The sequence below is a fragment of the Saccopteryx leptura genome, chromosome X (genome assembly GCF_036850995.1).
Source record: "Saccopteryx leptura isolate mSacLep1 chromosome X, mSacLep1_pri_phased_curated, whole genome shotgun sequence".
NCBI lineage: Eukaryota > Metazoa > Chordata > Mammalia > Chiroptera > Emballonuridae > Saccopteryx > Saccopteryx leptura.
In genome coordinates, this window is record NC_089516.1 from 124,507,594 (window position 1) to 124,520,460 (window position 12,867).

The following is a 12,867-nucleotide window of genomic DNA, read 5'->3' on the forward strand; positions in this document are numbered from 1 at the left end:
CCATTGTCCTTTCAGGGGCATCTGTCCTTTCCCTAAAGATGCTGCTCAGTGCCCTTGACTGCTGACCTAAAGGTCCAGTTGGAAGCCCTGGATGGCTCTGCCCTTCCCACTAACCAGTCCCCTTCAGAGCTCAGGCTCCTAGGGCCACAAACCTTGCTAGGGTTTGAGAGTTGGGAGTAGCTATTTTTCTCTTAGAACTATTCAGTTAACAAGAGCCCGGAGACCTCTACCCACTGAGAAAGGGCCTAAAGTGTGGGTTGTTCAGTGTCCAAGAAGAGGAGCTTTGGATTCAGCCCCTGTGGGGACCTATTCCCGGGTCCTGCCTCGGGCTCACTGCAGCTACACCATCTCTGGGGGGGGGGATGGAGACAAGGACCCCTGGCTTCCTTTCTTTCTGCCAGCATTAACTGCATGAGGGGCGACAAACTGGAGTGAGAGGTGCCACAGGAGTGAAGACAAGGCCACTCTGCTTCCAGGCTTTGTTCTCAGTTGTATACATCCCACTGCCATTAGTGGCTGTGAGCCTCAGGAAATCGTAAGCATTATCCTCACCAAGAGACCAGGAGGAGCCCAGAGGACCCCAAAGCCTCTACAGTTCAGAATAATGGCTGATTCAGTGAGTACTGATGGACACATTTGTTACACACCAAGCGCTTTGCATTTCTTTTCTCATATAATCATCATAGGATTACCCAAGGTAGGTACCATCACCTTCCCAGTTAACAGAGGAGAAAACTAAGCATCAGACAGGTTGAAGAAGCTGGGTAGAAGTTCAACAAGCTTTCAGAGCCCCCCAGCTCTCTGGAGGGCAGTCTGACCCTCTCTATTGTGCCTTTTATACTATTTGACCAAAGTCATTCCCCTCCAAGGACTCGGTCCACAGGAAAACCCACACAAGTACACCCAGATATATGGACAAAGATATTTGCAACAGCTTTGTCTATAAGACACTGAAACCAACACGAATGGGGAATTCGATACATTACGGTTTGTTTACACAACACCATGCAAACAAACATGATGTTGCAGAAAAATATTTAACGACACATGGAAAATCTTTGTGATTTTTTTATTTAATTTTAAATTTTAAAATCATACAAATAATAAACAAAGTTCTTGTTGTAAAAGAAATACATGCTGTATCATAAGGAAGAAATGAGTGCTAAAACATTATTTGTAGTGTGAATCCATTTTTATTTATAAAAAGGAAAACATACACAAGACGAAAGACCAGAAAGATCTGCAGCGAACGGCACCTGCTAACGGTCCTGTGAGGCGAGTCAGGTGGAGCTGGGGCAGTGACGGAGAGAAGTGTTCACCTTCCACGCTCTTGTTTTATTTCCATTTCAAAAGTAGCGGTTATTTTTATATCTTTTTTAAAAAGGAAAACTATTTTAATTTTGGGGAAAAAACTAAAAAACGAAATCATAGGCCCAAGCCTCCGGCCTCTGACTTGGAGTAGTAGCAGAGTCATTATCCGGCTGGGTCAGCACAGGCTTCTGGAAAGATGGGAAGTGGGGAATGACTAATGTTCCAAGTATTTTAACTCCACACACACTAAGGGGACTTATCAGAGGAGATTTCTAAGCCTTTTAAAACCCTGGGTAGCACCTATCTATCAGGTCTAAACTGGGGAAAGGAAAATATCAGGAAAAGACAGGTCAGACTGAGAAGAGTATGTTTGGAACTCCTCCCTGATCCTGGGGAATGGCTGGGGGCGTCGCAGAGATATTGGGCTCCAGTTCAGCCTGCAGGCTGAATACAGGCTGAGAGTAGGCGGCTCTGCTGGGGGTGAGACTTTGGGAGGGGCATGTGGAGAGGGGCAACAAGGAAATGTACACTGCAGGCTGGGGTCTGGGGGGCCCAAAGGCAGTGCCAGGTGGGGCTGCAGCCCAGGGCCCACTGCTCTCCCTCCATACAGGGCTGCCAAACCGCCTGGCCAGCCCCAAGGACATCTGGAAGACATCAATGGCTCCCTGAGCCCAACACACCAAGATCTGGTGGCCAACAGGCTGAGTGTTCACAGATGGATACCCTATCCGCCCAACCCCAGCCTGGGATGTCACAGGCCTAGCAGCCTCCAGCTCCCCTTGGAAGAATGGGGGTAGGCTGGTTCAAGAGGGCAAGGGGGTTCTTCCTCCAGCCTTGAGTCCTCAGGGCCTGAGGACAGCAAGTGGAGCTCCTCTAGGGCAAGTGAGGCCTAGTAGGTAGGAGTTAGAGCTACCTGAGTTCAAGTCTTGGCTTTTTTACTCACTTAGCTGGGTCGTCTTGGACAAGTCACTTAACTTCCTTGAGCCTTACTTTCCACATCAATAAAGTAAGGATAACAATATTAGTCCCAAGGGGTTACAAAGATTAAATGAACTAGTATATGTAAAATACCCATAAAAATCAATGTGCATTGAATTAGAAAACATGTTGGATCCCATAAACCCCAATAGCCTGCTACCTGCATTTCACTGCAAGGCCAATCTCATCTCAGACCCTCGTTAGTGTAGTTAGTGACCAAGAGCCACGGCTTGGAGTTAAACTGAAGTGTCTTCAAATCCTGGCTCCACCACTTACTAGTTACCTGATTTCAGGTAATTACATACATATGCATATCTTTTCTGTAAAATAATAATAATGATCTATATTGCAATATATAAATATATCTAGTCAACACATTGCATACCTTAAACTTACACAATGTTAGTTATATCACAACTAAAATAATTTTAAAAATTAAAAATAAAAGAACAATGATGTAATAATACCTACCTCTTCAGGTTGTTAGAGAAATAAATGAGATAATGGGTATGAAGTTCCTGGCACATAGTGACAATAAATGGTGGTTTTGACCTCTTGGAAATTCCTGAGTACTGAGCTTAAGACTGGGCATAAAGGCCCTGTTGTTATGTACTTGTCTGCAGACTGACTTCTATAGCCCAGATACAAATTGATACCCAAGGTCCCAGAAGGCACTGGGATTCAGGGTAGAGGGTGCTGGCTCTGGTGCCCAACGAGGCTGGTGATAGAGAGAAAGCCCACCTGAGGAGCCTGTGGCAGCCTGGCTCTCCCTAGTTCATCAGCCCTGGGCATTAGACTTGTTTTAGGCAAGTCCCTTAGACATCCTTATGCTGCTAGAAGGAGGAGAATAAAGGCCAGATTCAAGAAGGAAATTTGGAGTCTAGCCAACTCCTCCCCAATTCAAGGTCAGAGGTGCCTTCTTCCACCTGAGCAACAAAGAGAAGCATCTAGGGGTACAGCACATCCCAGCTGAACTATTCTCCCCTTTCACTTGCTGCCTCTATTTCTTTTTTTTTTTTTTTTTTTTTTTTCATTTTTCTGAAGCTGGAAACAGGGAGAGACAGTCAGACAGACTCCCGCATGCGCCCGACCGGGATCCACCCGGCACGCCCACCATGGGGCGACGCTCTGCCCACCAGGGGGCGATGCTCTGCCCATCCTGGGCGTCGCCATATTGCGACCAGAGCCACTCTAGCGCCTGGGGCAGAGGCCGAGGAGCCATCCCCAGCGCCCGGGCCATCTTTGCTCCAATGGAGCCTTGGCTGCGGGAGGGGAAGAGAGAGACAGAGAGGAAAGCGCGGCGGAGGGGTGGAGAAGCAAATGGGCGCTTCTCCTGTGTGCCCTGGCCGGGAATCGAACCCGGGTCCTCCGCACGCTAGGCCGACGCTCTACCGCTGAGCCAACCGGCCAGGGCACTGCCTCTATTTCTCACGACTTGCCTTAGACTCCTCCAGATAGGTTCTGATCAGCTCCTCCAAAACCGCACAATGAAGACTGTCACCTCCACAAATTCCTGCAAATTCTATACCAGCATGGTCTGACACAGGCTCCAGCCACTGCTTCCAACTCTAAGTCATAGAGACCCCTCTCCAGGTTTTTCACATAAGTGACAGGCTACAGTGGGGCCATTAAAGACAAAGAACATAAAACCAAAGCTAAAAGAAGGTTTTTTAAAGGGGTGTGAAGGCATTGATCACTGTAGTCTCAGTGATATCCAACACTGCCCCTCTGCCAACTTAGGAAATTCAGGATGAGGTATGAGGTTTCCCGGCTGGGGAAAAGAAGTGACTCTCCCACCTCCTTCACAATAGAAGCTATCTTAGCTTCTCACACAACTTCGGCTTCATTCTGTATTATTCAGCCACCAACACAATCAAGTGGGAAGGAACTGCCTCCCCTCTAGACCCAGCCAAGACTCCTCCTCTAGGAAGGCCCTAAATAAGTGGAATTCTATAGCACTTGATACGTAGGCTTCACCTTTTCCTATAACTTCACAGTTACCAATATAGCATTTGTATACCATTACCTCTGGGACCTGCCAGGGATAGCGTCAGAAAGAGCCCAGAGCAGTGGCCCTCACAAAGGGACAGCCAAGTTGACTGTGGGAACCCGACAAGGCAACTTCCTGACTTCCTGTGCTAAAGAAATCCCACCATCAGTTCAACCTAAGTGCAGGCGTCTGGAGAAAGAGTTAAGAGATTGAAGTTTAAAACAAAACCCAACAACCACCACCATATCAGCTCAACTATTCATAGTAAGCCCTCTATATGTCTGAAATGGAGAGATCATTGGTCAAACTCATTTAAATGGCAAAAAAAAAAAAAATCTAGAATCACTGCTGGTTCTCAACTCACAAGAGAATGGGGTCAGCAATGCAATTTCTCCTAAAGTTAACCCTAACACATGGTCAATTTTCAACAAGCATTTATTGAACGTTAAATAAATGAAAGGCTCATTTCATTGCAGTGACACTTGGAATTATTCAAACCCCTTTATCTGTCTATACCTGAGAATGACAGAAAGCTCTCCGGACAGGGAGTCAGGGTTTCTGGGTTCTGCTCTTGGCCCTACCAGTAGTGTGAACTATGGTAAGTAACAGTACTTAAGTCAATGAGAGAAAAAGAGTGAATGTAAATGGTCCAGACTATATAATCAGTATGTTCCTATCAGTGATATCCTCCAACAGAGTCCAAATTTTATGGCAAATAATAATCATGTTTCTAATTTGAGCAAAAAAACCTACAAACTGTTTAGCCACACTGGAACAGCCAGGTACCTGAAAATGACCAGGGGTGCAGGCTTGAAGGAAGTGAAGGGACATGAAATGTTAGGGAGTTTATTCTTCTCCAGGTTCCTGAGTTGTAAAACAACTTCTAAATCATGGCCCCCTCATTTCCTGGCCCACAGTAGAATGTGAGCTATCAAGCTCTCGTTTATTAACTGAGTAGAAAAATCCCTAATACCAGAAAAAAATAAATAAACAAACACGGAATTTGGACAGCCAAGTCACAGAATACAAATGGCAAGAAATATAAGGCAGAGGGGAGATGCGAAAAACGTTTACACTCATTATTAACAGAAGGGATAGAAATTTAGTGACACTGAGATACCAGTTTACAACTATCAAATTGCGGAATGTTAAATGAGATGTGTTAAAATGTTTAAATAAGACATGAAACAAGCTCTCTGAGACAATACTTGGCAAGACAAACTGGGACAACCTTTCTGTGAAGCAATTTGGCCATATTTGTCAAAAGCCTTTCAGTAATTCCACTTCTAGGAATCTATCCTAAGGCAATAATAACAGATTTAAAAACAGTTCATCACGGTATAATTGATAATAATGAAAAATTGGAAACTCCAAATGTCTGACAAAAGAATATGTATATATTATGGAGTCATTAAGAAATATTTTCAAATAATTTCTAATTATACAAAAAATGCAAAGTAAAAAACCAGGATTATAAAATTATATGCATAGTTGAATTCCAGTTATGATTAAAAATATACATGCACCAAAAAAAACTAGAAAGAAATACACCAAAACATTAACAGTGATTATTATACCTTAGTAATTCATTTATGAGTGATTTTTTGAAAATCTTTTTACTTTCCTATACTTACCCAATCAATCTTCAATGGGCATGTGTTAGTTTTAAAATTAAAAAGCACATTAAAGGTGTGAAGGGAGGAAGCAGTTTGTTTGTTCTCCCCCTAAATTTTCCAAATATTTAGAAATAGAAGGGGACATTTGAGATCATCTAGTCCAATGGTTCGCCACCCTTTCAGCCCCAACCTTCCCTGGCTAAGTATAATATTGTGCAATGCCCTCTTTGTCTCTGTGAAAAGAATTTCATAGTTAGTACAACCTGCACGTATACATACTTTCCAGAAGAGCAATAGAATACACTAACTGTAATCTAAAGGAAAAATAAGAGGAAAGTGATTTAAAATAAAGTAATATGCATTTCAATATGTAAATACCTGAACAAGACTATACTTAAATATAAAAGAAAGTATTCAGATGCTTCCACTTATATATGTAGATTCACTGTGAATTCAACTGCTACAAAGGAAGATTAATACAGGTACATTGTACCTGCCGGCAACTTAAAAATCTATGAATGGGCCTAACCAGTGGTGGTGCAGTGAACAGAGCGTTGCCCTGGGACACTGAGGTCCCCAGTTGGAAACCCTGAGGTCACTGGCTTAAGTGTGGGATCCTTGGCTTGAACAGAGGATCATCAACATGATCCCAAAGTCACTGTCTTGAAGCCAAAGGTTGCTGGCTTAAGCAAGGGGTCATTGGCTCGGCTTGAGCCTCCCAGTCAAGGAATGTATGAGAAGCAATCAATGAACTAAAATAACATAACTATGAGTCCATGCTTTCATCTCTCTCCTCCTTCTCTCTCTTCCTCCCCCCCTAAAAAAAAAGAATTGAAAAAAAAAACACCCAGAATGGCATCACTACTGGTGACATGATTTTCAAAAGTCACAAGTCTTCGTAAAGTTCTGAACAAAATAAACTACCATCTTACCTCAATTTACATAATGGTTACATCCCTGTAAATTAAGTGTGTATATTAAAACTGTACATACATATTTTCTTGTGTCATAATTAGGCCCAGTTAATTATACTAGGTTTTTCCAGTTACACTGATGTCCTATATGCCATTCAAAAGTTTACAGATACAGATTTCTAGTTCCCATTCCCATTTCATATTTATTCAAAACATGAAATCTACAGTGACTCCTTTTTTTTGTGAGTTGGGCTTGTATCCTTTAAAACTAATGATAGTCACAGCTTTTAGTCTTTGATACTATCTCTAAAACCTCTTACCTAAAGACAACAAGTGATTCCTAGAATGTATTCTCAAAACTGGCACAAATGCTTTTTGAATTATTAGAAACATTGCTCTTCTTTAATAGCACCGAGGGACGAGAGCAAATGATCATTAAACAAACAAACAAATATTTTCTGTGATCCCTTGGTGACTTTTCCTAGGCTGGCCCCAGCCTCAGGAGTATCATATAAACTGAGTTGGAATAAAAGGACTAACAGGGCCAGGGCAGGGGGAGAGGGATGAGGGCTAAGTTGTTAAGTTACCATTTGAGCCAATCTAAGTGGTCTCAGAGGGCTACCAGACACAGAACAGGACCCTTTCTCTGTCCTATTAGTCTGAGGGCCCTCTCAAAGGAAGGGGCTCAAAAGGTGGGGAAGATGGCCAGTCACTCATGCTAGGCACCAGTAAAGAAATGAAGCAGAAACACAAAGAAGCAGGCATCCTTATATTTCTAAAACCATTCAAGTCTCCTTCATTAATTAGCTTCCCCTAAAAAGAAAGATTTCTTTATTAAGAAATACCAGAGAGTGAAAAACCCATCACACATACATATTTGTAGGCTCACACAAAAGTGCAGAGATTTACATATTAAATTGCATTTAAGTTAGAAAATAGATTTAAAAACAAAATACGTTTTCTTGTTCCAACAAGGTAAAGCAATTTGGTCAGTAGGAAAAAGGGACTTAGGGGTAAAGGCAGGAGGGTTATGGCAGGAAGAATGGAATTGAGCTGCTACAGAATTAGAACCCACCACTTTCCACTGGGAGAAAAAGCAAAGGGGGAGAAGATATTCTCTGCTGGGGTGAGGAGAGCCCCAGAGCCAATGGACATGAAGAAATGGCTCCGAATAGCCACATCCCACCAACCCCGAGAGGTTCTGGACCTGTTCCAACCATCCTCACCTGGGGAAATGGGGTGAATAGGTAACTTAAGGAATGAAAAGAAAGGGAATAGGCAGAGAGAATGAAAGCCATTGAAAGGATCAATTCTTCAATCTCCCCTCTGATCAGAACTCAGATAAATGAGAGACCCTGATGGTGCATGGTATGAATGGAATATAGCCTCAGGCCAAGGTCTTAAGTACAGATTTATGCAGGTAAAGAAAGAGGGCAGGTGAGTATGAAAAATCAAAAACCTGAAGAAAACACATTATTTCATAGGAGAGATAAGAGATTTCCAGGTTGAACTTTTACCTTAGAAAGAGAAAGTTCCTCTGGCTGACCTAAGGGTCATCAGAAGAATGCTGGAGGTCAGTTAAGGGAAGAAAGAAATTCATCCTAATCAAAGAGACAGGATGGGCTGAGAACTGACTAAAAAGGGGTACTTTTGAGTGTCAGGTTAACTCTCCAGGAATCGCCTTATTCTGAACTAACTAAAACGGAACTACAAGGACAAACTGAAAGCTAGAAAGACAATGTTAAAGTAGAGGCAAAGAGAGGAATCTGAGACAAAGTCAGTCTGTCTCTCTCTCTCTCTTTCTCAATTGCTAAATTCAAATCCTGCTATAAGAAAAATAGACAGAAAACATCTGGAAGCAGCCAAATTTCATTAATCCTGATTAACTGGAAAGAGTAAGATAGGAATTTGTAAGGAATCTTGATTACAGACCATTTAAAATGAAAATCATACCATCCCTTGTCACTAACTAAGTTATCTCCCAGGGGAAGCCGTGATGAGCCTGCTTTAATAACCATGACTCATTTATAATTAACAGCATCCATCTGCATAAACACAGTATCTCAATAAAGACCTTGTTCTCTTAAATTAATATACCCTCCAGCCATCCTGATCTTGCGAACACTGTATAGTGCCTTGAAAGCCCTTTCTTTATAGTCCAGAATAAGGTAAGTTTGGCTCAGAATGTAGTAGAGATCACTGGAGAGTTTGGGAGCTATCTCTCCAACCCAAGGGTCTCCTGTGAGATGGAAGTATGGGTAGTAACTAGCAACCCTTCAACTCCCACCCCAACCCCACCCTACAGCACAAGACATTCACGCCCCCATGGTAATTCTTGAAACGGAATGGGGAAGGAGGAGGCAGGCAGTTTGCATTAGACACAGTTTAATCATCTTCAAATAGATTAAAAGTTCTGATTTACACTTCCCCCTCCCCATAAGTCATCAAGACAGGACCCTGGCTTAGAAAGAGAAAAACACAGGTGCTCTAGGAAATATAGCCACTTATAATACATAAATCTTCTTCCCTGAAATAAAGCAGGTCCTGAGAAGAGCTGACTGGGGGGCGGGGGTGTCACAGCCCAGCCCCGGGGTAAAGTGGCTCTGGGACTCTGCCGGTGGAAGTGCTGGAAGAGTGAGGCTTGGCGGAAGCCCCTGGTGTAGTTGCCAAGCCCTAGGTGGGCCAAGGCCTTTGAGTGGGTTACCCAGGAGGGCAGCTGTACTGGGCTCACCCTCTCACTCAGCCAAGGCCTAATGGAAGTACTCGTTGTCTTTTTTTTTCTTTTTCTTTTTTGAGGGGACATAAGAGAAGAGGAGAGGAGAGGAGAGCCTCTCTGTGCCTTGGTTTCCCCATTTGTGCATTCAGGGCCTCTGCAGGCCTCACACAGGGAGTCTGGGGTTAGTGTTTAAGTGAGCACTAGGGCTTGCTCAGAGGAAAGAAATAGCCAAAGTGCAGACTTTTATTACTGCCATTCCTGCTCCTCTTGGGAGCAAAAGTCTGAAGGAAACAATGACAAGGGGCTAATGAGAAAGGAGGAGAGATGAGATAGAGTGCAAGGGGCAATGCCATTGGCATCTCATGAATGGCACAGGAATTAAAGTTTTCAGGTAGTCTACAAGAAATGTAAATTGTTATGTACATTGCAACTACTTACATATATCTAACTGGAAAAGGGTGGGGCCTGGGGCTTAAAGAGTGGGTGTGGGACAAAGGAGAAGCTACATGAATAAATACAACAAGTAGAAGCTACCTGCCCCATTCTTGAAAGGATTGGTTGGCAATGTTGGCACTTTGAAGCCAGGAGGATCCTCCAACCTCACTCTCCATCCTCTTCAATTCTGAAGGCCCCAAGAGTCCAGTTAGGATTCCTGGCCAGAGTTCTCTGTGCCCGCCTTTGGACTCATGCCACATAGCAGCTGGAGAGGATTTGAGCCAGTCTCAAGAACCTTTAACCCCAGAATTGGACCAACCACTTCAAGCAGGAGAGCTGGGATCTGGAGGAAAGAAAAGAGTCCAAGGAGACTCCGTGGCTAAGGCCATGGAAAACCAGTGCCGGGGGCCCAAGAGGCCCATTTGTCCAGTTACCAGAGGTCACTGACATCTTCTGTGACTGCCTTGAGCCCAAGAAAAACAAAACAAAACTTGCATCAAGAAAATGCCAGTGTGCAATTAGGTGATTAAAGACCAAAGAAAAACAGCTTACTTGTTTGTTCTCTGTCTCAGGTTTATCTTCTCCTGTTAAACCTCTAACAGCCCTAATTAAACACAAACAAGAGTCTCTTCCATAGGCTACTTCTGAGTTTCAGCCACTTCCTGTGGTGGCTCTGGAGGCTCTGGGGGTGGCATCTCTTCAGGAGTGCTGGTGTCCTCTGGTATCTCATTTGAGCTCAGATGTTCTGTTAGGGCCTGAGAAGGAAAATAAATCAAATTCAATACAAAACTTGTCCTCAAAATCCAAATGGAGATAATCAGCAGACACTGAACTCTTCCTCTGAACCCACCAAACACATGGGTGCTACAGATAGGCAACCACTGACACCAAATGCAGAACCAAGACCACACTATTGTCTTCTCAGCAGAGTGTAGCTGCCATTTATTTCAGTTCTATTCTTACCTGTTGTGGAGAAAGGCTCCGTTATTCATGGTAATAATAATAGGGAACATAAACAGACCGCTCATCTTCACAATAGAATATTATAATGTACTTGTCTAACAGGGCCTGACCCAGTGGTTCTCAATTTTGTTTCTCCCCTAACACTCAGTTCTCTAGAAAGGTGATTCTAAACTAAAAAGGGTGGAGTGGCAACATTTTCAGATGATATAAGTAGTTTGAAAATGCCCCCAGAGTTATTCTAAATTTATCACCCTTCCTTACATTCAACCGAGAATCACTAACTTAAATTGCAATGATTTAAAACCAGACTTATCAGAAATATGGTTTTCAAAATGATGATAATATATAAAAGTGGGCTTGCCATAACTAAAAAAAGAAAATTCAAAATTTAGAAACAATTACCTACCTCACAAAAAGCATTCACTTAAAAAAGTAGGATTCTCGCCTGACCAGGCTGTGGCGCAGTGGATAGAGCATGGGATGGGGTGTGGAGGACCCAGGTTCGAGACCCCAAGGTTGCCAGCGTGAGCGCGGGTTCACCTGGTTTGAGCAAAAGCCCACCAACTTGGACCCAAGGTCGCTGGCTCGAGCAAGGGGTTACTCGGGGTTACTCAGTCTGCTGAAGGCCCATGGTCAAGGCACATATGAGAGAGCAATCAATGAATAACTAAGGTCTTGCAATGAAAAACTGATGATTGATGCTGATTCTCTTTTTTTAATGATTAATTTTTAGAGAGAGAGAGAGAGAAACTTTCATTTGTTGTCTCACTTAGTTGTGCATTCATTGATCACTTTCTATATGAACCCTAACTGAATATCTAAACCACAACCTTGGTGTTTTGGGGTGACACTCTAACCAACTGAGCTACCTGGCCAGGGTCAAAAGTAGGACTCTCTTTTAAAAGAAAGTTCAAATCTACTAAAAATATATTATATAGAACTAATAAACAAGTTCATCAAAGTTTCAGGATACAAGATCAATATACAAAAATAAATTATATTTCTTTTTTTTCATTTTATTTATTCATTTTTAGAGGGGGGAGAGAGAGGGAGAGAGAGAGAGAGAGTGAAGGGGGGAGGAGCTGGAAGCATCAACTCCCATATGTGCCTTGACCAGGCAAGCCCAGGGTTTCGAACTGGCGACCTCAGCATTTCCAGGTCAATGCTTTATCCACTGCGCCACCACAGGTCAGGCAATAAATTATATTTCTATATACTCCCAAATAATACTCCAAAAATAAAATTAGAAAAACAATTTCATTTATAATAACATCAAAAGAATAAAGTACTGCCTGACCAGGCAGTGGCGCAGTGGATAGAGCATCAGACTGGGATGTGGAGGACCCAGGTTCGAGACCCCGAGGTCGCCAGCTTGAGCGTGGGCTCATCTGGTTTGAGCAGGGCTCACCAGCTTGAGCCTGAGGTTGCTGGCTTGAGCAAGGGGTCACTAGGTCTGCTGTAGCCCCCCAGTCAAGGCACATATGAGAAAGCAATCAATGAACAACTAAGGAACCGCAATGAAGAATTGATGTTTCTCATCTCTCTCCCTTCCTGTCTGTCAGTCCCTATCTGTCCCTCTCTCTGACTCTCTCTGTCTCTCCCACAAGAAAAAAAAAAGAATAAAGTACTTATAAATAAATGTAACAGAAGTATAAAACCTATAAACTGAAAACTAAAAACATTGTTGAAAGAAATTAAACACTTTGATAAATGAAAAGACAGTTCCTGTTAATGGCTTGGAAGACTTAATCCTCTTCGGATGGCAATACTCCCCTAATTGATCCACAGATGCAAAGCAATCCCTATCAAAATTCCAGTTGGCTTCTTTGCAGAAACTGATAAGCTGACCCTAAATTTCATATGGAAATTCAAGGGACCCAGAATTGCCAAAACAATTCAGCAGATAAAAAATAAGGTTGGAGGACTCACATTTCTTATTTTCAA

General features: G+C 43.0%; 1 protein-coding gene across 1 annotated transcript in view; it reads right to left on the bottom strand.

The window, feature by feature from the left end:
- Positions 1 to 9,177: 9,177 nt before the first annotated feature.
- ZDHHC9 (zinc finger DHHC-type palmitoyltransferase 9) overlaps positions 9,178 to 12,867 on the bottom strand; it is a 55,074-nt gene continuing 51,384 nt past the window's right edge. Inside the window, exon 9 of the mRNA XM_066356119.1 lies at positions 9,178 to 10,715. Within this exon, the coding sequence (XP_066212216.1) occupies positions 10,599 to 10,715 (117 nt within the window). The 3' untranslated portion in view covers positions 9,178 to 10,598. The remainder of the gene's footprint in view (positions 10,716 to 12,867) is intronic.